Source organism: Bufo gargarizans, chromosome 10 (assembly GCF_014858855.1).
Source record: "Bufo gargarizans isolate SCDJY-AF-19 chromosome 10, ASM1485885v1, whole genome shotgun sequence".
In the NCBI taxonomy this organism is placed as follows: Eukaryota; Metazoa; Chordata; class Amphibia; order Anura; family Bufonidae; genus Bufo; species Bufo gargarizans.
Window position 1 is genome coordinate 16,749,870 of NC_058089.1, and position 23,187 is coordinate 16,773,056.

The 23,187-nt window shown below is 48.3% G+C and overlaps 1 protein-coding gene across 1 annotated transcript; it reads left to right on the plus strand.

The window, feature by feature from the left end:
• The first annotated feature begins 1,010 nt into the window (after positions 1-1,010).
• Positions 1,011-7,566, plus strand: LMO2 (LIM domain only 2). Its single transcript, XM_044269889.1, has 3 exons — positions 1,011-1,315; positions 4,522-4,737; positions 6,765-7,566. Exons 1-3 carry the CDS (start codon positions 1,275-1,277, stop codon positions 6,982-6,984), a joined length of 477 nt encoding a protein of 158 aa, XP_044125824.1. The 5' UTR covers positions 1,011-1,274; the 3' UTR covers positions 6,985-7,566.
• Positions 7,567-23,187: the final 15,621 nt, after the last annotated feature.

Sequence of the window (23,187 nt, forward strand, 5' to 3'; positions counted from 1 at the left end):
CGCAGATAGCGGCGCAAGATAGAGGCACCTGAAACACACCTAATTAAGGCGTATTTCAGATTAGTAAATTACTCCCTATATGGCAGTATTAATTGGGTTTAATACTGTATTAATTATTTAGGCACTGAATAGCTCTATTGAGCACTATGTGGAGGTATTATTTGGCCTTTTATGAGAAGATCATTTCAATTTTTCTTTTTAAAATCCCTCAATATTACAATTTACAATAACTAGAACATTTCAGCCACTTTTCCCCCCAAAGAGTAGCCTAAAATGCACAAAAAAATCATAAATCATTTCTTAAAAAATTCATTTTCTTCTTTCTTAAAAAAAGAAGAAAAAAAAACTTTCATCACTAAAATCAAGCAATGATTAAAATAAAGTTGCACGATCTTGCGCGCTGCGTCCCCTAACTGCAGGCCGCATCGGTCGGCGGCGGTCCTGTCCGCAGCATTGTTGCTTCAGCACCATCAGCAGGTAACGCTGCTGCAGGGACGCTTCAGGCGGCAGTTCCAGGTTGTCCTCCTGGTTGTGTGGCCTCGCATACTGCCATCTGCTAGCATTTTGCAAAAATGTTTTACGCCGGCGCCTGTGCATGCAGCATGCCCAGAATGGGTCGCTTTAGGAGACCACTTTTTTTTGTTCGCTCCATGCAATTTAATTAGGTGTAATATATAGAATCACCGTACTTGTTGTGTAATTAAAACACTGCCATAAATCCATTTACCAGCAACGAAGAATTAACCTCCAGCCATCCACAGTGCTGCTATGTGCAATGCAAAACTGCTCTCCCGCAGGGGGTTAATGAATAGGACAGCTGCCATATAACAGCACTGTAAAGCCTGCGCCCTGGAGGGCTGGTTAGGGAGACACAGGGAGAGAAGCGAGCAGCTGTGCCTTTAAATGCCATTTCCTTCTATTGTATTTGAATGGTGATCAGGAAAGAGGAAATGAAAGCAAAGGGGCTGAGCTAAAGGCAGCAATGCTGCAAAGGGGACACCAATCCGCTATATAAGTGACAGTGACACAGGCGTCCCTCTCAGACCTTCCCTTCTTGCAACAGGACTCATTCAGCTGCTGGGGATACAGATGTGGCTGCTCAGTGATGGAGAAGGGGCAGCGGGTATGTGCACTGAGTGACACTGGGAGTTGGGGGGACAGCTCCGTCATTGGGGGTCTCTGGTGCACGGACTTGTGACGGTGGAATCGCTGATTGTGGCTCGCTGCAAAGAAGACGACGGATCATTGTGCGGACAATACACAGGAGAAGGCAAATGTCATCAGCCATAGAAAGGAAGACCCTGGACCCTGCAGAGTAAGCATACACGGGGGGGTGCCTGGCGCATGGCGGGGGCAGCGGGGAGGCGTAGTCCAACAAGGGGGGGGGGGGGCAGAGTTGGGACAGGTGACAGCTTTGGGTGTAGGGAGATGGCTGCTACAATGAAAGATGGTGGGCAGTGGTTTGCACTAGGGCTGCAGAACATTAACTGGGGATAACTGGGCAGCATGAGCGTGGGGTCGCACAGGTGAGGGACTGCTCACCAAAAAAACTGGCACAACTGTTGCACCCCTTAATATCCAACGTAAGATGTATTCTGTGCCAGCAGCACCCATCCCCTGGTCACCCGGTCAGTGGGGTGTATTTCCACATGGTATCGCAGCTTCCTGACGGGTGTGCACACGGTCATACAGATGGGGCTTTTAGATATTCAACATTTGGCACAATCTTTGCGTCATTTCATGATCTGCTTCTGCAGCTTTATGTAAAATGGCAGGTAAACAAGGTTAACACAAAGTGCGTTAAACAACAAACTCGGCTCTGCTGCGCGTGTATACAATTACCCTGCATTGTTTCGAAAAGTTGCTGTAGAAAGTATCAGGCGGAATAGTACTGATTGGTGAGTGTGGAATAAGCCCATTGAAAAGATAGATAGATAGATAGATAGATAAGAGATAGATAGATAGATAGATAGATAGATAGATAGATAGATAGATAGATAGATGCTATCATCCTTTATTATGACATATAGGTGAAAATTTGAATATTGTGGAAAGTTCATTTATTTTAGTAATGCAACTTAAAAGGTGAAACTAACATATGAGACTCATTACAGGCAACGTGAGATATTTCAAGCCTTTATTTGTTATAATTTGGATGATTATGGCTTACAGCTTATGAAACCCCAAAGTCACAATCTCAGGTCCCCTTTGCTCAGGGGATATGGATTAATTAGCTGACTAGAGTCTGACACTTTGAGCCTCGAATATTGAACCTTTTCACAAAATTCTAATTTTAAGCTGCATTACTGAAATAAATGGACTTTTGCACAATATTCAAATTTTTCGAGTTTCATCTGTATATTGGCAGTGGTTGAATCTACAACTTATAGAAGAGAACAGGACTTTATATTTATGACACAGTTGCTTCCATGGCTTTTATTTCCTGTGTGAATAACTGAGGCAGGACAAGAGGATGCATGCAGTCAGAACCAGATCTGCACATCCTGAAATGTAATACACCTTTACACATGTCGTAATGTAGACTGAGAGTTTTTGTGTCTTGTTCCCGCCCGTCTCCTGGGATCTGCCCAGCCCTGCAGTAAGCATACAATGAGTGTGTAGTACTCTCCTTAGGTTTCTACTCCCATCATCCACAGTCATTAACAAGCTGAGCACCTTGAGAAATGTCTGCAGAGAAACGCTTTTCCCACTGGTGTCTATGCAGATTTATATCTGTGCATTTATCATGGGTCACATTACCACTAGTAGATTTTCTGGCATTACACATCCTAAAATTGCTCCCCCCCCCCCCATGCTCTTAAAGGGGTTGTCCGCTTTTTATTATTGATGATAGGTCATCAATATCAGATCGGCGGGGTCCGACTCCAATCAGCTGTTTCAAGAGAGCACAGCGCTCATACAAGCGCTGCCTTCTCTGCTCTGTTTACTTGCTTGCCGCAGCAATTCCAGTGGTGAACAGGTGTAATTACAAGTATGGTGTCCCCATTCACTTCTATGGGATGGCTCTGTCTGTTCAAGTGAATACTACAAAGCGGCCACCATACTTGTACACCTGCAATTGCTGTGGCGAGCAGGTAAACAGAGCAGAGAAGGCAGCGCTCGTATGAGTGCTGCCTTCTCTTCACAGCTGATCGGCGGGGGTGCCAGGGGTCAGACCCCCGCCGATCTCATATTGGCGACCTATCCTGAGTATACATCATCAATAGCAAAAAGTGGACAACCCCTTTAAATCCTGAGACCTAAAAATGAAGGGTCCTCCAGGGGGATACATACAGTCCATAGGTAATGTCTAAGTCTAATATACTCCAAGTCCTAATCTTGGGGACTGTGACTCAAGGTAGACACTTCTATTTTTGCATGGACAAGTGATAATTTCAATGCAAAGGGTTGTCTGGATCAGAAGGAGCTTAGATGGTCTTTAGGCTGCATGTTAGTCTAGGGTTTAGTTTCGAGGACTGGCTGGGGTTGCCGGTCTAACGGCGAGTGCTCCACTGCACCATTGTTGGGGTGGATCAGAAAACCTATTCCAAAACCTATTAGGGAATTGTGAGTTAATAGAGGGGGTCCTACTTTCATGACCCTCATCTTTAGCTAGAGAACAGAGCAGTTACAAAGAGTGTCTCTCGCTCTGAAGGACCTGGCCTGTCCTGCATTACACAGGAAGCCCATTTATTTTAATGGACACCATGTAATGCCTTACTTCTCCTGTGGGGGTGCTGCAGGAAATTGAACGCCTTACAACTGATTGCTGGGGGCCCAGCAGCAGGACATTCTGTGATCATTGGGGGACCTTTCTAATAAAAAATGATTGTCCTTCCTTGGACAACCAATGTATGGCACTTCCATGGGTACATGTAAAACCATCTGCTCCCCCAGTATTGATGTCCTTGAGATTAGCACTTGGGGGCCAACCTGAGACACAGTTACTTGTGATGGTCCACATCTGAATGATAGTTGCATTTTGTAAGTACCATAGGTCTTCTCACGGTTCTTTAGCATAGTCAGTGGGGGATAGGCAACTAATGTCTGGTCAACAGGAGCCTAGCCAATGTGATTATATGGCTCTATTGTGTGTTGGGATCAGGATATCAGGCCATGCGTTACTCCGGCATGCCACATGCTTGTATGTCGCTTGCTGATCTCTTTCTTACATGCTTGGGACTCATACTAGCCCTTTAAGTTCGAAAATAGCTTTGCCGTATAGTGCCACTGTGGGTATCAGAGGATGGGATAGACAACTGGCAGCACAATGTGACCGTCACCCAAAGGGCCTACATGACAGTCTGGTCCTGCATGACTGCTACCCCAAACCCGATTCACAGGGGCGCGGGGGGAGGGGGGAACGTGCAAATGGCCATCATGCTGCTCCATAGACTGGATACATATAGGGCTCCCTATGGAGGTCTCACCATGACATAATGGGTATCATGTGAAGGACGAGGGAGGACAACTATACAATATAACTACACAGTGACCAATATGAACATCTGTTCCCTACAGTGAACCAGTGGATGAAGTCCTGCAGATCCCACCCTCACTTTTGACATGTGGGGGCTGCCAGCAAAATATCGGGGATCGCTACTTCCTAAAGGCCATCGACCTGTACTGGCACGAGGACTGTCTGAGCTGTGACCTGTGTGGGTGCCGGTTAGGAGAAGTCGGGAGGAGACTTTACTACAAATTAGGACGCAAGCTGTGCCGGAGAGATTACCTAAGGTACAGGACGACATTTTATATTCAATAGTCCATCATTATAGAATGTTGTACAGTCCAATGTCCATCCTAATACAGTGTTCATTATCCTACAAAATAAAGTCAATCATCTTACATTGTACAGTCCTTCATCCTACATTGTACAGTCCTTCATTATACATTGTACAGTCCATCATCCTACATTGTACAGTCCGTCATCCTACAATGTACAGTCCTTCAATTTACATTGTACAGTCCGTCATCCTACATTGTACAGTCCATCACCCTACATAGTACAGTCCGTCATCCTACATAGTACAGTCCGTCATCCTACATAGTACAGTCCATCATCCTACATTGTACAGTCCATCATCCTACATTGTACAGTCTGTCATCCTACATTGTACAGTCCTTCATTTTACATTGTACAGTCCATCATCCTACATAGTACAGTCCGTCATCCTACATTGTACAGTCCTTCATTTTACATTGTACAGTCCATCACCCTACATAGTACAGTCCGTCATCCTACATAGTACAGTCCGTCATCCTACATTGTACAGTCCATCATCCTACATTGTACAGTCCATCATCCTACATTGTACAGTCCATCACATTACATTGTACAGTCCTTCATCCTACATAGTACAGTCCATCACCCTACATAGTACAGTCCGTCATCCTACATTGTACAGTCCATCATCCTACATTGTACAGTCCGTCATCCTACATTGTACAGTCCATCACCCTACATTGTACAGTCCGTCATCCTACATTGTACAGTCCATCACCCTACATAGTACAGTCTGTCATCCTACATTGTACAGTCCGTCATCCTACATTGTACAGTCCGTCACCCTACATTGTACAGTCCATTTTCCTACATTGTACAGTCCGTCATCCTACATTGTACAGTCCGTCATCCTACATTGTACAGTCCATCATCCTACATTGTACAGTCCGTCATCCTACATTGTACAGTCCGTCACCCTACATTGTACAGTCCTTCATCCTACATAGTACAGTCCATCACCCTACATAGTACAGTCCGTCATCCTACATTGTACAGTCCGTCACCCTACATTGTACAGTCTATTATCCTAGATAGTACAGTCCACCCCTCTACATTGTACAGTCCGTCATCCTACATTGTACAGTCCATTATCCTAGATAGTACAGTCCACTCTTCTACATAGTACAGTCCGTCATCTTACATAGTACAGTCCGTCATACTACATAGTACAGTCCACCCTTCTACATAGTACAATGTAGGATGATGGAATGTACTATCATTCTACTTTGTACAGTCCATTATCCTACTGTCTATCAACCTACACTGCACAGTCCATCATCCTACACTGTACAGTCCTTTACTCTACATTTTATCGTCTACCATCCTATGCTGTACAGTTCAACATCCCACACTGTACAGTCCATCATTCTATTGTCTATTATCCTACACTGCACAGTCCATCATCCTACATTGCACAGCCCATTATGCTACCCCGTACAGTCCATTGTTCTACTTTGTACAGTCCATCATCTTACACTGTACAGTGCATCCTACTTTGCATAGTCCATCATTTAACCTTGTACAGTCCATCGTTCTACATTACATAGTCCATCAATTTACATCTCATGGTCCATTATCCTACATTGTACAATTCATTGTTCTATATTGTACAGTGCATCATCCTACACTGCGTAGTCCATCATCCTTGATTGCACAGTCCGTCATTATGTATTATAAATGTACTAATTCGCTAGGAAAACCCCAGTCTATATACTCTATTAAGGCATATGGACATCATAGAGAAGAGTCCCCTGCTCGTGAGCCAGCTCTGTGGGCCAGAGAGGAGCTCCAGTAAGTCTAAGCTACCTCCTCTCTGATTGACCCATTCCGTCCATGAATTAAATAAAAGGCCTTTCATTTGAATGGTGGCCTGCAGGGGAAATATATGGCTGGCAGCAACTTACCCCAGCAATTACTATGACTCCTATCATTTCAGGTGTACCACCTAACAATGCCTTTTTGTGATTCTCTTCCAAAGGCTTTTCGGTCAGGACGGTCTATGTGCATCATGTGACAAGAGGATCCGGGCTTATGAAATGACCATGCGGGTGAAGGACAAAGTCTACCACCTGGAGTGCTTCAAGTGCGCGGCTTGTCAGAAGCACTTCTGCGTTGGTGACCGCTACCTGCTCATCAACTCAGACATTGTTTGCGAGCAGGACATCTACGAATGGACCAAACTTAATGGGATGATGTAGCCTCACGTGGGTCTACTCAGGTGGACGTCTCTCTCATATGTTATATGCTCCATGAGGTCACCAGATAAACCTCACTCTATGACACTGAGTCCTAGAAATCCATCACGTCGTGTTGGACATCCAAGGTGGTCTCTGCTAGAAGAACCATAAGGTGGTTCCAATTCAGTTCTCTGTCCTCACCATTGTGCTTCTATATTGAGAAGAAGAGGACAATATTTGAGTGGTTACCTCCTATGGATTATGAAAAAAACATTTTGCAAGACACATAACAATCAAAAAGACTACAAACTACTGCAACGTGTTCGGTGACCATGATGCAAACGTACGCTGCAGTTTTTGGCAGTGAATGGAAGTATCAATACCACTGACCTATGCTGGATAATCTATGCAATACAAGCGTCTTGTTCTTAATTTCCAATTTTTTTTCCACTGTGGAAAGGTTAAAGACTATGTCAATGTAACTGACATACTTCTTCCTGTGTAGAATGGTTCCTAGAGAGCCCTCTGAAGCTCAGGGGTATAAGGAAGCCTCTATCCTCATATATATTGCATTAAATAAAGTTAGGTTCATGTTTTCATTTCTCTGGGGACACAATTATTATTATTATCATTATATTTTATTTTGCTTCATATAATATTATTTTATTACTCCAGAGCTTCACTCATAATTCTGCTAGCTGTCATTGGACACAGTCGACAAGCTTGTTGGCAGACACGCTTCTTACAGATTAATTCAGTTGAACTCCTGTGATGCAGCCACCAGCAGAATAGTGAGTGCAGCTCTGGAGTATAATGCAGGATGTAACTCAGGATCAGTACAGGATAACTAATGTAATGTATGTACACCGTGACTGCACCAGCATAATAGTGAGTGCAGCTCTGGGGTATAATACAGGATGTAACTCAGGATCAGTACAGGATAACTAATGTAATGTATGTACACCGTGACTGCACCAGCATAATAGGGAGTGCAGCTCTGGAGTATAATACAGGAGGTAACTCAGGATCAGTACAGGATAAGTAATGTAATGTATGTACACAGTGACTGCACCAGCAGAATAGTGAGTGCAGCTCTGGAGTATAATACAGGAGGTAACTCAGGATCAGTACAGGATAAGTAATGTAATGTATGTACACAGTGACTCCACCAGCAGAATAGTGAGTGCAGCTCTGGAGTATAATACAGGATGTAACTCCGGATCAGTACAGGATAACTAATGTAATGTATGTACACAGTGACTGCACCAGCAGAATAGTGAGTGCAGCTCTGGAGTATAATACAGGATGTAACTCATGATCAGTACAGGATAACTAATGTAATGTATGTACACAGTGACTCCACCAGCAGAATAGTGAGTGCAGCTCTGGAGTATAATACAAGATGTAACTCAGGATCAGTGATGTAATGTATGTACACAGTGATTGCACTAGCAGAATAGTGAGTGCATCTCTGGAGTATAATACAGGATGTACCTCAGGATCAGTAATGTAATGTATGTACACAGTGACTGCACCAGCAGAATAGTGAGTGCAGCTCTGGAGTATAATACAGGATGTAACTCAGGATCAGTGATGTATATATGTACACAGTGATTGCACTAGCAGAATAGTGAGTGCAGCTCTGGAGTATAATACAGGATGTAACTCAGGATCAGTACAGGATAAGCAATGTAATGTATGTACACAGTGACTCCATCAGCAGAATAGTGAGTGCAGCTGTGGAGTATAATACAGGATGTAACTCAGGATCAGTACAGGATAAGTAATGTATGTACACAGTGACTGCACCAGCAGAATAGTGAGTGCAGCTCTGGAGTATAATACAGGATGTAACTCAGGATCAGTGCAGGATAAGTAATGTAATGTATGTACACAGTGACTGCACCAGCAGAATAGTGAGTGCAGCTCTGGACCAGCTGTTCCTGAGCTGCGATTACCTGTGGGTGTGGTCGCCTGTGGCTGTGTGTAGCTGCTGCTGCTGCTGCTGCTCCTGAGCGTTTGGAGGAAAATCTATCCACCTGAGGCCGGCTCTCTCCTCCCCAGGGGGAGAGTGGGTTCTCAGGCATGAGCGAGGGAAGCAAGCCCCAGGCTCCTGTTCCCAGCGGCAGGCCTTCAGGGGACAGGAGAAGCCAGCGTTTGGCCTGCATGGAGGACTCAGGGGTAAGAAGATCTGGCAGGAGTCGCAGTAATGTGGCTTCTGTCTCCCCTGAGTCTGAGGGTAGTAGGAAGAGCCGCAAGGCTGGATCCGCTAAGGAGGACCCGAATGCCAGCATGGGTGAGAGTGGCCCTTCCGGGGCCCAGCAAAAGCCGAGTGTTCACGGAGGTGAAGCAGATCTTGAGGAGGAAGGCTGGGGCGTACTGAGGGCCCGGGAGTCCATTTCCACCTACGGATCCCGGGTCATGAGCCACCTCCGTGAGTACGAAGACGCGACTAAGACCCTGAGGAGGCTCCGGGAGGAGCTGCGCGGCTTGAGGTCTTGTGTTGGAGTGGCCCCAAAGAGGAAGAAGCAGGGGCTGGAGAGCCAAATAAAGCAGCTACAAGCTGACATTGGCGAGATTGAGCAAAGGCGGACTGTACTCCGAGATAAAAGCGGCCCGTTTAAGGAAAAACTCCTAAACGAGGAACGTTTTCGGAAGATGGCGGAGGAGAAGGGGCAGATGGGGCAGCAGCCTGACAGCCAGGTGGAGAAGGAACCAGTCGTGCAGGAGGAGGATGATGATGATGACCAGCAAGATCCACCTGGCAGCCTGCAGGAGCAGATTCCGTACAGTGGGCCCCCTGCACGCCAAATAGCAAGGTCACCCAGCTGCGGCTCGGGGGATGAGTATGAGACCTGCGGCCCGGGAGGGGCCCTAGTGGAGGAGATCCAGCTCCTGGAGTCCCCAGTGCGTTTCCAGGACTTATGCTTTGGTGATGAGTTGCCACCGGAGACGCCTGGGGAAGGAAAGAAAAAGGCTAAGAAGACCAAGCTCCAGGAGCAGGTAAGATATGTATACACCCCCCTCCCTGGGACCCCCGGGTCGACCGCAGGGCCGGCTCACTGTATTAGCCCCTCTTCTCAGCCCAGCCCGTGTCCTGCAGTGGACTCGGTGCAGGAGAGAGGGGAGAGCGAGGTATCCGATATGGTGGTGAGCTCCGTCTCTGTTTGCAGTAACGGGGATGGAGCTGGTGCGACACCGGCTGAAAAGCCGGACAGGAAGGTTACTGCGGAGGATGAGAGAAAAATCTCTGGCGCTGGAGTTTGCTCCCTGATGGGAAGGAGGGGGTGGCTCCACGCCACAGATGGCTGCAGGAGCTCCGATGGCTCCAACCGCTGATGACGCTGTTCCCTCGGGCCAGCAGAGGCATGAAGGAGCTGTCGGAGCTATGACGGTTACGCCTCCCAATGAAGGTCAAGAACTGAGGCCAAAGCCTTTGTTTTGTATTGGCGCTGCTGGTCCAGATGAGCGGCGCCATGAAAGAACAGATCAGCAGCGTTTGGATCAGCGGCGCCCGGTAATGGATCAGCGGCGCCCAAAAGTTGTAAATGGTAGTACTGAGGAAGCGGAGGGCAATGATAAAAGTGGGGTTGGGGCTGTGGCCTATCTTTTGGGGGCAGCTCCGACCCCAGGGCCCAGTGATGCTGAGGTACCAATAATTACACCAAAACACACCGGTTCAGCCAGTATGAGTGAGGGAGCAGGTGGGGGGCAGAAAATTATTTTTAATAAAAATATGTCTGGGGGTTTGGATGGTGGAGTGAATGGTGTTAGGAGGGAAGGAAGGGAGGTCGCAGAATCTGTTGTAAGTAAGGCTGGTTTGGGGATGGAAGATATGGAAGTGGGTGGTGGAGGGTCTTTGGTAAGTGGGGAGGGTGTGGAACCTGGTCCGGTTGCCCCCCCGGCTGTGGCAGCCCCTGTGCGCAGTTTTGCTACTGTCACAGCCGGGGTGAGTAGGGGACCCTCCTTGTCCTCTGGCTCTGGGGACGGCGTTTTGCAGCGGCGTCTTCTGGAGGCTCTAAAGAGAGGGGAGAGCACAATCAATGTAGAGGGGAGGGAGGTTGATCTATCCTTTTGGATAGATAGGCATGGCCTCTCAGCCTTCCGAGAGCAAAGGAGCGGGGAGACCACGTGGTCCCTCCCGACAGCTGGGCAGGGTGCTCTCCGTAGGAATGTGGTCCGTCTGAGGTGGAGGGGCAGTGATACATGTCCTTCAAGATCAGAAGTTGTTGAGCTCCTTCTAAAGATGGGCTTCAAGGCGACAGACATCTACGCCTTGATACATCCCTATGGGACCCCTGAGTTCGATGTCAGCTTTGTTCGGCCGGAGGGACTTGAGCTCTTCTGGTCGAACTATGAGATGGCAAAGGACGAGCCCAGCTGGCGAGATTTTGCCGTCCAGGCAGTGTCTCGTCAGAACAATGTGAAGAGGGTGACCGTTCTAACCCGTAACGAGTCACTCTCGTGTATTGACATCATGACGTGGCTCGGCCGATATGGGGAGGTGGTGGAGGTTCCCAAGAAGAACAGGGATGAACATGGCATCTGGTCTGGGGCCTGGACGTTCATGGTAAAACTTAGGCTTTTAGGAAACACAGTTACTCACATACCATCTGCCACCTTCCTTGGAAGGGATCGCATCCAGATTTTCTACCAGGGTCAGCTGAAGCTCTGTCACAGATGCGGCAGCCCCACACACTTCAGTGCTAACTGCACTGTACAGAAGTGCGCGCTGTGTGGGGAGATTGGCCACCTCGCTGCATCATGTGCAGAGATTAGGTGTCACCTGTGTGGTGACTTAGGTCACCCATTCAGTCGCTGCCCTCATTCCTTTGCCAATGCGGTCAATGCCCCGGCGGGAGGAAGCCGTGAGGCCAATTCTACTGGGGCAGGGGCTGGCAGAAGTGAAGGAACAGAGGGGCCAGGGAAGAAAAGTAAGCAAAAGACGCCTGCCCAACTGAGGCGTCAGGAAAATCGCCGAAGGGAGAGGGAGATGGGTGAATCCCGGGAACCTCAGGCAACTGGGGAAGCTGGGATGACCCCTGATCTCACCCCTGAGACTGCTGCTACTGCTGAGGCCCAAAGGGACAGTGAGCTGGATGAGGAAATTAGGAGGATCCAGGAAGAGGAAGGTGCCATCTCCTCATTATCCCCCCATGACGGGGGAAGTGGGGGATGGCAAAAGCAGGGTAATAAACGTACAGGGAAAAAGGGAGATTTAAGATCTTCTCCCACCCGCCAGATGCCAAAGGAAGGTACAACCAACCCCCCTCTGATTAGTCTCTCAAACCGGTTCCAAGCCATTGGTGACACCTCCCCCTCCTCAGGGGAGGGAGCCGGTGGGGAGGTTTCGGGAGTCGCGGTGACACCTGGGCCTGCGGGGGACGCCGAGCCTCCTTCTACTGGGGAAAACATGTCCTCAGGGGTGGGGGCTGGCTTGGAGTCAGAGCACAAGGGCAGAGGTGAAATGGACACATCTGTTTGTTTGAAGAGGGGTAAGCCATCATCTGATGAAAAAGTTGGTGGGGGCAGGGGCAGTGGGAAAAGAAAGCCATCTAATTCAATCACCCATGATGGCGGCACTCACTCCGTTGACGCTGGCGTCCATTAATGTCGCCAGCATTAAGTCAGATACGGCTAGATTTGCGGCCTTTGATTTTTTCAGCCGGGTTGAAGCTGACATTTTGTTTTTGCAGGAGACCAGGCTGCCAGATTTGGCATCTGTATTTAAAGCTAAAAGGGAGTGGCGACGCGGATCCTCCTACTGGTCTCTTGCGGCCGAGCCGTATAGCGGGGTGGCAGTCCTTTTTACTGCACCGGTAGAATGCCGACGGGTTATTGAATTAGAAATGGGGAGGTGCCTGATCCTGGATGTCCTCATGAGGGGACAAGAACTTCGTCTAATTAACATCTATGGTCCCCAGTCCAAGTGGGACCGTAAGTGTCTCTTCATGAGGATCAAGCCCTATCTTTTTACAAGTCGGCAGGTGGTCTTTGGAGGGGACTTCAATACTGTCACGAGGCCCCAGGATAGGGGAGGTTCCAGGGACAAGCTGACTTACGACAGCGTTGCGCTTAATAAAATAGCTAGTGAGGCTCGTCTGGTGGATGTCCACATCCGGCACACCCCAGGCCACCCGGGGTTCACCTATCATAGGGCTAGTTGTAGGTCTAGAATAGACAGGTTTTATTTAAAGGAGGAAGCCGTCTCTTCAGCCGTGTCCGCTGTGGAGGTGGAGTTCTCCGACCACTGTATGATTTTGTTTTCTCTGAATGTTGCAGAGACCCCCCGAATGGGAAGGGGCTACTGGAGGCTCAATTCGTCTCTCTTGGAAGAAGCGGAGATAAGACAGTCCTTTGAGGATTTCGTTCAGAGCCAGGTACCATTGCTGGATCTCTGCGGCAGTAAGTCTGAGTGGTGGGAGATCTTCAAGGAAAGGGTGGGGAGATTCTTCCGCCAGCTCTCGAGCCTCAGGAGTCTGAGTAAGTATCGCCTGTATCAGGGCCTGAGGAGGAAACTCGAACGTCTTGTCTCGACTGGGGGTAGCCGTGAGGAGATCTCCAGAGTGAAGTCTTTGCTTATGAGGTGTCAGTACGATAGGCACGCATCTTTGGTTTTTGAGAGGGATTACGGGAAATACCGCTCGCCCGACCCTTACAAAAACTGCAGGATGTCAGTGAGTAGTAAGATTGTGTCAGGACTGATTGATAGTACGGGTTCTCTGAGAAGGTCCAGATCAGGGATCCTGGAGGTTGTCAGATCCTTTTACTCACATCTCATGGCAAGGAGGGATCTTGATCGTGATAAGATATCGGCTTTCCTGACTGAAACTGTCCCTGAACCAGGGGTAGACCCCTCTCTCGACGGTTTGACGGAAATGATCAGTGAAGAGGAAGTCAGTCTGGTGATTGAGGGGCTTGCTCCCAAAAAATCACCTGGTCCGGATGGCTTAACATCTGAGTTTTACAAGACCTTTAAGGACACCTTAGTTCCCCTCTTGACTGAGGTATTAAATGAGTGTCTCTCCTCGGGTACTCTACCAAAGTCAATGAGGAGGTCGGCCCTGATCATCCTGTCAAAGGGTAAAGATCCTTTCCACATTGAGAATTGGCGTCCCATAGCGCTCCTCGGTGTGGACAGAAAGATTTTGGCAAAGGTGCTATTTAATCGGCTGGTGAAGTTTGCACCCCAGCTCCTTTCTGGGGCCCAGCATTGCTCTGTTCCCGGCCACAGTACTTTTAGTGCTGTGCTCAGTGTCCGGGAGGCCGTGGAGCAGGGCAGGGCAGGTCACTGGAAGGGGTACATGCTGTCCTTGGATCAGGCAAAAGCATTTGATCGTGTTAACCACGAGTACCTCTGGTCTGTCCTTCTGAGATATGGCCTGCCCGGGGGGTTTGTTGATTGGCTTAAGACCTTGTATGCAGGGGCAGAGAGTTTCCCGCTTGTGAATGGTTGGATTGGGCGTCCTTTTGGGGTGGGATCTGGGGTTCGCCAGGGTTGTCCTCTGAGCCCGCTTTTGTACGTGTTCGCGATCGATCCCTTCCTTAGAGGGGTTGATCGTGGGCCGTTGGCGGGCATCGGGATGGACCGGGCGGCTCCGGAGACTACACTGAGGGTGGTGGCGTATGCTGATGACGTAACTATCTTTGTGTCTTCGAGAGGGGAGGCAGAGTGGGTACTGTCTGAGGTAGAGCGCTACTCAGAGTCATCTGGGTCCAAGATCAACCGAGATAAGTGTGAGAGTCTCTGGCTGGGAGGTGGAGATCCTGGTTTTGATCTCCCGGACACCCTTCCAGAGCCCCAGGAATCTACAAAAGTCCTCGGCATTGAATTTGGCCAGGGGGATTACCCCCATCAAAATTGGGATAGCAGGCTTAAGATTGCCGCTCAGAAGGTGGACCAGTGGAAGGGTTGGTCTTTAACCCTCAGGGAAAGGGTGAACATTATCAAAACCTACCTGATCCCTTTGCTGTTATATCTGGGCAGTGTGTGCGTCTTGCCGGAACCTTTCTGGACTCGGGTCTACAGTCTGTTCTTCCAGATGTTATGGGGAAACAGACTGAACCTTGTCAAGAGGGAGGTTACTTACCGTACGAGGAGACTAGGAGGGTTGGGTATGGTCAACCCTGTGGTGTTCCTGGTGAACACCTTTATTAAGATTAATCTCTCGAACCTCTGGCAAGAGAGGGCTCCTCTGTGGGTAGCCTCCTGTCGGGGATGGTTTCGGCCTTTCTTCCAGGAATGGGAGACAGGGGGGCAAGTGAAGGATCTCCGCACACCACATGGGCATCTCCCGGCTTATGCTGCCCTGGTTCTGAAGGTATTACGTCGGTGGGGTCTGGGGATGTGGGAAATCAGGACTCAGTCAAGGAGACTCCTTGACCAGAGGGTTCTGTTGACCCATTTCCAGAAACCTCTGGCCCTCAGGGACTGCCCAGGTCGGGATCTGAGGGTTGGGTTACGGCTTTTAAATTCCAATAGGATCCCCTTGAAGTTCTTTGACTTGACTTGGCGCTGCTTCCATGGGAAACTGTGTGTGAGGGACAATCTGAAGTGTAGGAGCTCTGAGGACAGGGGGTGTCCCCGTGAGGAGTGCGGTGGTGTGCTGGAAAGCATGGACCACTTCCTGCTTCATTGTCCCTTTAACACAGAGGTTTACACCAGGGTGGGGACCTCCATTGGCTGGCCTAGGCTGGTCACTCTCTCCTATGCGGAATGGGCCTATGGAGCATTCAGACACCTGGGTGGTAGGGACCTTTGCACTTTATTCCTAGTCAGCTCAGTGGTCAGGTACTACACGTGGCATGCACGGTGTTTAGTTTCGACGCAACGCAAAATCCTCCCCGAGGATGAGGTGGTTAGGAACATTCTCGGAGACCTGGTGAAGGTGCGCTCTCTGGAGTACGAGAGGTTGGGGGCGGGTAGAGCCTCTCTCCTCTGGAGGGGTTTTGCCTTTAGGGTACCCTAGCCTGTTGTCTCCCCTCCCGGTGGTGGGCTGAAGCTGACACTGTAGATTTTTGTTTTGTTTTGGTGGCTGTATGAGGACATAGGGCTTGCAGGCGCCAAACTTGGGCTTTAATGGGTTGTGTGTGGCTGAAAAGCCTCACGGTGGGTGGTGAGGGTAAGGTCTACTATGTAATGTACTATGTAATGTAGTTTATATGTCTTTATGTCTATATATATATTTGTATATTTGTATAGGTTGAGTTGTCGGGTGTAGTGTTAGGTTGGGTGGTGGGTAAATGGGGGGAGGGTTCCATGGAACATTGGGGACTTTGGGACATATAAGAAAATCCTGGGCTGGTTCATGGACGTCTGTTATCATGTACTGGGGGCATGGGATGCGGGACCAGCTCAGGGACCAAAAAAAAAAAAAAAAAAAAAAAAAAAAAAAAAATATAATATATAAAAAAAAAAAATTGTGTGTTGCATTGGGGTGGTGGTGGGTGGGCTTTTTGTAAGTTTAACTTCTGTATTTGTTAAGTGTAGGTAGGTGCAACCGGATCAGGAAGGTTAGTACATGTACATAGATATTGTAAATATTGTACATAGCTGGTGTTCTGTGGCGAGTGGGCTGGACCGGTGCTGTCTGCGCCGCGCTGAGGAGCATCATGTCCTGTATGGTTGGTTTGGTCTCTGTTTTATATATTTATTTATCTGTTTGTTTTAAAATTTTAATAAAAGAAATACAGGATGTAACTCAGGATCAGTACAGGAGAAGTAATGTATGTACACAGTGACTTCACCAGCAGAATAGTGAGTGCAGCTCTGGAGTATAATACAGGATGTAACTCAGGATCGGTACAGGATAAGTAATGTAATGTATGTACACAGTGACTCCACCAGCAGAATAGTGAGTGCAGCTCTGGAGTACAATACAGGATGTAACTCAGGATCAGTACAGGATAAGTAATGTATGTACACAGTAATTGGCAGAGTAAGATGAAGGCACAGGTGCACAGAGTTCTTCCTCCAATGTCCAGCAGCTCACAGTGGGTTAGGAAAGTAAAAAGAAGCATCACCCTCTGTCATGGACACCCCACCACTCTAACTGCCCGTTCAGAATACATGCACTCTCTGCCAAGCAGATGAGTATGCATGTTCAGCCAACAGCTGTCTAATTGGCAAAATTTTACCGTCCTCCAATCATAGACAATAAATAACTGGTGCAGGCAGTCAATGGCTTTAGGCGAGGGGAGAACCGGAGCATTGCTGCAGCCAATGACTGGCTTCGGTGGTGACGTGTCTCCCGAGCGATCAATAATAGGAGACTGGCAGGTGTCCGCATCCCGCGGATCAGCTGGCGCCAGAACTAGACAGCTCCACCCATAGTGTAGTGGTCAGAACTGGTAACTGCAGCACTGCTCTGATTCCCCCTGGGCTTTATCGCTCGCGGGTCTGCAGCGGTCAAATACCTGTACAGTACGCCACCGAGATGGGGGGAGACCCCTTTCAGCTTTGTGACTGATGCTTTTTACTGTGTAATCCCCTATAGAAATCTATAGGAGTCTTCAGATGGTGACAGGAATGCACGGACACCATCATGGCCTGGAGGCTAGTATCATCCCCCCCATCAAAGACATCCAGAGATAGTGACGAGGTGACATCAAAAGGAGACTTCTGTCTGCCCCAGAGCTTATCATACACCGCCTTCATCTGGTGCTGATACACGATCAGGGGAGTCATGGCGGATGCAGGAATGTGCTGACAATATGGCGGACAGTGACCTGTTCACTCATGGGGCTATGCTGAGGACAGGGCTGTATGTAGCAGCGGCATAATGTGAGGAGGGGACTGGGTAGAAGCAGCAAATGGGACAGAGAATTTCTGGACAGGAGTGTGCCGATCTTATGGAGGACTGAGACCTGAGGTTATGTCAGTGAGGACAGGGCCATAATGTGAGGAGTGGAATAGGTGCAGGATAGTATGGGGTAGTGTGTGGGCCAGCAGCACAGAGTATTTTAGGACAGGAGGGTTCCTAAATAAGTATATGGGCACCTTATGAAGTAAGGGGACAATTAGGTTTTGCCCCAACAGGATATACAGGCCTTGTCATGATGTTAGGTGCAATCACATCCAATGAGAGTCCCCAAAATGCACACACATATATTGTGAACATTAGCCTGACACGGAGTGCATTCGGAAAGTCTTCAGACCCCTTCAGTTTTGTCACATTTTATGTTGTGGCCTTACAGTATAATCATTTTTTACAAATTACAGTTTTTCCCATCATTCTGCGCCCAATCCTCTATAATGAGCATGTGAGAACAGAATGTTAGAAATCTTTGCTAATTTATTGAAAAGAAAAAACTAAAATCTCACATTGACATAAGTCTTCAGCCCCTTTACTCAGGACATAAGTCTTCAGCCCCTTTACTCAGGACATAAGTCTTCAGCCCCTTTACTCCGGACATAAGTCTTCAGCCCCTTTACTCAGGACATAAGTCTTCAGCCCCTTTACTCAGGACATAAGTCTTCAGCCCCTTTACTCAGGACATAAGTCTTCAGCCCCTTTACTCAGGACATACAGTTGTGTTCAAAATAATAGCAGTGTGTTTAAAAAAGTGAATAAAGCTCAAAATCCTTCTAATAGTTTTTTTTCCATACACACACAGATGCATTGGGAACACTACACATTCTATTCCAAATCAAACCATGAAGAAAAATATATCAAATTTGTGTTGTTCCTAAAAAAACTGAAGAAAAGTGAATAATAGACGGTTCAAAAAAATAGCAGTGTTTGTATTCTTCTTTACAGACTCAAACATTCACTATATAAACTGAAAAATGTTTGAAGATGTTTCTTTCCTTTGAATCACTTCACTAATATTTAGTTGTATAACCGCTGTCTCTGAGAACTGCTGGACGTCTGTGCTGCTCGGAGTCACCACCTTCTGCCCCTGTGAACAGGTATCCATCCCAGGATGATTGGACCACATTCCACAGTTCTTCTCTATTTCTTGGTTTTGCCTCAGATACGACATTTTTGATGTCACCCCAAAAGTTTTCTATTGGATTAAGACCCGGGGATTGGGCCGGCCGCTCCATAACGTCAATCTTGTTGGTCTGGAACCGAGATGTTGCCCGTTTACCGGTGTGTTTAGGGTCGTTGTCTTGTTGGAACACCCATTTCGTTGGGCATTTCCTCTTCAGCAGGCATCCTCAAACTGCGGCCCTCCAGCTGTTGAAAAACTACAACTCCCAGCATCCCCGAACAGCTTACAGGTATCAGCCTACAGCAGGGCATTGTGGGAGTTGTAGTTTTACAACAGCTGGAGGGCCGCAGTTTGAGGATGCCTGCTCTTCAGCATAAGGCAGCATGACCTCTTCAAGTCTTCTGATGTATTCAAACTGATCCATGATCCCTGGTCTGCGATGAATAGGCCCAACACCGTAGTATGAGAGACCTCCCCATATCATGATGCTTGCCCACCATGCTTCACTGTCTTCACAGTGCACTGGGGCTGAATTCAGTGTTTGGGGGTCGTCTGACAAACTGTCTCCGGCCACTAGACCCAAAAAGAACAATCTTACTTTCATCAGTCCACAGAATGTCTCTTTAGTCCAGTCAATGTGCTCTTTGGTAAATTGTAACCTCTTCTTGCAGATAGCTCGTCTTCACAGAGGCGTCTTCTAATTGTAACAGTCTCACAGGGAACTTTAGACCTTCTTTGATCTTCCTGGAGCTGATTGTTGGCTGAGTCCTTGCCATTTTGGCTTTTCTTCTATCCATTCGAATGGTAGTTTTTCGCTTTCTTCCACGTCTTTCAGGTTTTGGTTGCCATTTTAAAGCATTTGCGATCATTTTAGCTGAGCAGCCTATCATTTTCTGCACTTCTTTATATGTTTTCCCCTCTCCAATTAACTTTTTAATCAAGGTACGCTGTTCTTCTGAACAATGTCTGGAACAACCCATTTTCCTCAGCATTTCAGAGAGAGATGCACTGTAACCAGCATGCACAACATGTGCTGCCTTCCTTCCTTAACTAAGGGCAATAATTGCCACTTGTTTTTCAAAGAATGAATGACCTCACTAATTGAACTCCACACTGCTATTATTTTGAATATGCCCCTTTCAATTAGAGATTCAATTACACAGAATCAGCAGCATGCATGTCATGACTGTTGGGTCTGTTGGATTTCTGACTCTACTACACCTGCTAGTAAATTATTTGCCATGTAGAAATATAATTTCTACCAAAAACAGTGATTGATCAGGTTAGTGATGTCTGACTGCTATTATTCTGAACACAAATGTATGTCTTTGGCAGTGATTCCAGCCTCCAGTCTTCTCACTGATGATGCTACAAGGTTTACACATCTGGTTTTGGGGATTTTCTGCCGACCTCCTCTGCAGGTCCTCTCAGTCTCTGTCAGGTTGGATGGGCACATGGGTGGTCAGCCATTTTCAGGTCTCTCCAGAGATTTTTGATTGGGTTCAGTCAGGGCTCTGGCCGGGCCACTCAAAGACATTCACAGAGTTGTCCCTGAGCCGCCCCTGTGTTGTCTTGGCTATGTTCTTAGGGTGATTGTCTTGCTGAAGTTGAACCTTCGGCCCAGTCAGAGGTCCAGAGCTCTTGGGGTCAGGTTTTTATTAAGAATATCTCCTCCTCCAGCCACCACTTTGCGGGGCTCTGTTTCCGATATAGGTGTGGGTCTCAGTGCTGGGACCCCCACCTATCAGACAATGGGGGCATCTTCTAGCAATATGCTCCCATTGTCTGTGATGAGACAACCCCTTTAATGTCAGCTACTGCTCTCTGCTATCAGCCAGAAAGACCCTCCATGTGTCTGCTGGGGCTGAATCGCCCCTTTATAATCAAAGCCTTAGCTAAGATAAAGTCATCAAATCCCAGCCATTTACATAGATAGCCGGCAGCAGATAGATACAGCAGGCAGATACAGCAGGCAGATACAGCAGGCAGATAGATACAGCAGGCAGATACGGCAGGCAGATACAGCAGACAGATAGATACAGCAGGCAGATACGGCAGGCAGATACAGCAGGCAGATACAGCAGGCAGATAGATACGGCAGGCAGATACGGCAGGCAGATACGGCAGGCAGATACGGCAGGCAGATACAGCAGGCAGATAGATACGGCAGGCAGATACGGCAGGCAGATAGATACGGCAGGCAGATAGATACGGCAGGCAGATAGATACGGCAGGCAGATACGGCAGGCAGATACGGCAGGCAGATACGGCAGGCAGATACAGCAGGCAGATAGATACGGCAGGCAGATACGGCAGGCAGATACAGCAGGCAGGCAGATACGGCAGGCAGATATGGCATGCAGATACGGCAGGCAGATAGATACGGCAGGCAGATACGGCAGGCAGATACGGCAGGCAGATAGATACGGCAGGCAGATACGGCAGGCAGATACAGCAGGCAGATACGGCAGGCAGATACAGCAGGCAGATAGATACGGCAGGCAGATACGGCAGGCAGATACAGCAGAGAGATAGATACGGCAGGCAGATACGGCAGGCAGATAGATACGGCAGGCAGATACGGCAGGCAGATACAGCAGGCAGATAGATACGGCAGGCAGATACGGCAGGCAGATAGATACGGCAGGCAGATACGGCAGGCAGATACAGCAGGCAGATAGATACGGCAGGCAGATACGGCAGGCAGATAGATACGGCAGGCAGATACGGCAGGCAGATACGGCAGTCAGATACAGCAGGCAGATAGATACGGCAGGCAGATAGATACGGCAGGCAGATACGGCAGGTAGATAAGGCAGGCAGATACGGCAGGCAGATATGGCATGCAGATACGGCAGGCAGATAGATACGGCAGGCAGATAGATACGGCAGGCAGATACGGCAGGCAGCAGTCTGTGTGGCCCATCAAGAGGTATAATTAAAGCAAAGGCCGGGGCTAAAAACTGCAGATAATGGAATAGGGATCAGCAACTTTCCACACTCCAGTGTTGTGAAACTACAACTCCCAGCATGCACACCTGCTCAGCCCTTCTCAGAAATCCAATAGAAGAGAATAGAGGATGCTGGGAGTTGTAGTTTCACAACACCTGGAGTGCCAAAGGTTGCTGCTCCCTGGTAGAGAGTATACGGTTCACCCCCTTACATATCAGTTGGCACCCAGCTTTTCCACAATCCACTGCGTTGGGTATGGCCAAAGCATTTGAAGGGGTTGTCCCACAAATAATATTCTTCAGCAGGGGTCAGCAACCTCCGGCACTCCAGGTGTTTGGAAACTATAACTCCCAGAATCTTCCTTTCATTTCTATGGGAGTTACAAGATCAGTGGAGTAAGTGTGCATAAATGGGAGTTGTAGTTTCACAGCAGCTGGAGAGCCAAAGGTTGCTGATCCCTGTTCTAAAGTTTTCGAACCAGCACTTGGATGTGAATTCTTTTGTAATTGCATGTAATTAAAAATGTAGTATAGCCACTGAGTTATAAACTGAAATCTATCTGTCTAGCGCCACCTGCTGTTTGCTCTTTTTCTAGCTTCTCCGTCCTGCTCACTGAGACAGAAGCACATCCTCAGCTCCGTCCTTCAACTGCCAATAACTGCAGCATACGGCACACGCCCCTAGAGAAAGGACACGCCCCCAGAGAAAGGGCACCCACCAGAGAAAGGGCACCCCCCCAGAGAAAGGACATGCCCCTCCCCTGAGCTGCCAGCTTGAAATAAACCTAGCACAATTGCAGCAATGAGTTCCTGACGAGGCACGGCAGCGCACGGCGAGAGGCTGCCGGAATAAATGTCGGACATGTTGTAGTTTTATCCCGGCAGCCTCTCGCCATGCGCTGCCGTGACTCCGCCGGAACTCTGCCCCCGCCCCCATTATAGTCAATGGTGACAGAGCGGCAGTCCAGGGGCACACGTTCACTAGCGGCAGGACGGATCCGACAGGCTGTTCACCCGACAGAACAGCCTGCTAAAGGTCCGTGCCGCTAGTGTGAAAGTAGCCTTAGATGAACTTGGTAAACAAGTGGTCAATTTCCCTGCAGCGCCACCACAGGAAAAAGGAGGAATTACATTGCGTCCATTGAAATTGTACGGGGTCCTCCAGAGTGAGACGCGCTCTTAGGAATCGCTCTGAAGGGGGGATCTCTCATAGTCACTCAGAAGGATATTGAGAACGGGTTTTCTAAACTAAACTGTATTAATCAAAATGATTATTCCTATCGAAACTGGCATGCTAGGTTCTAGGTAATGTCCCCCCGGCCTCCAGTTACGGGAG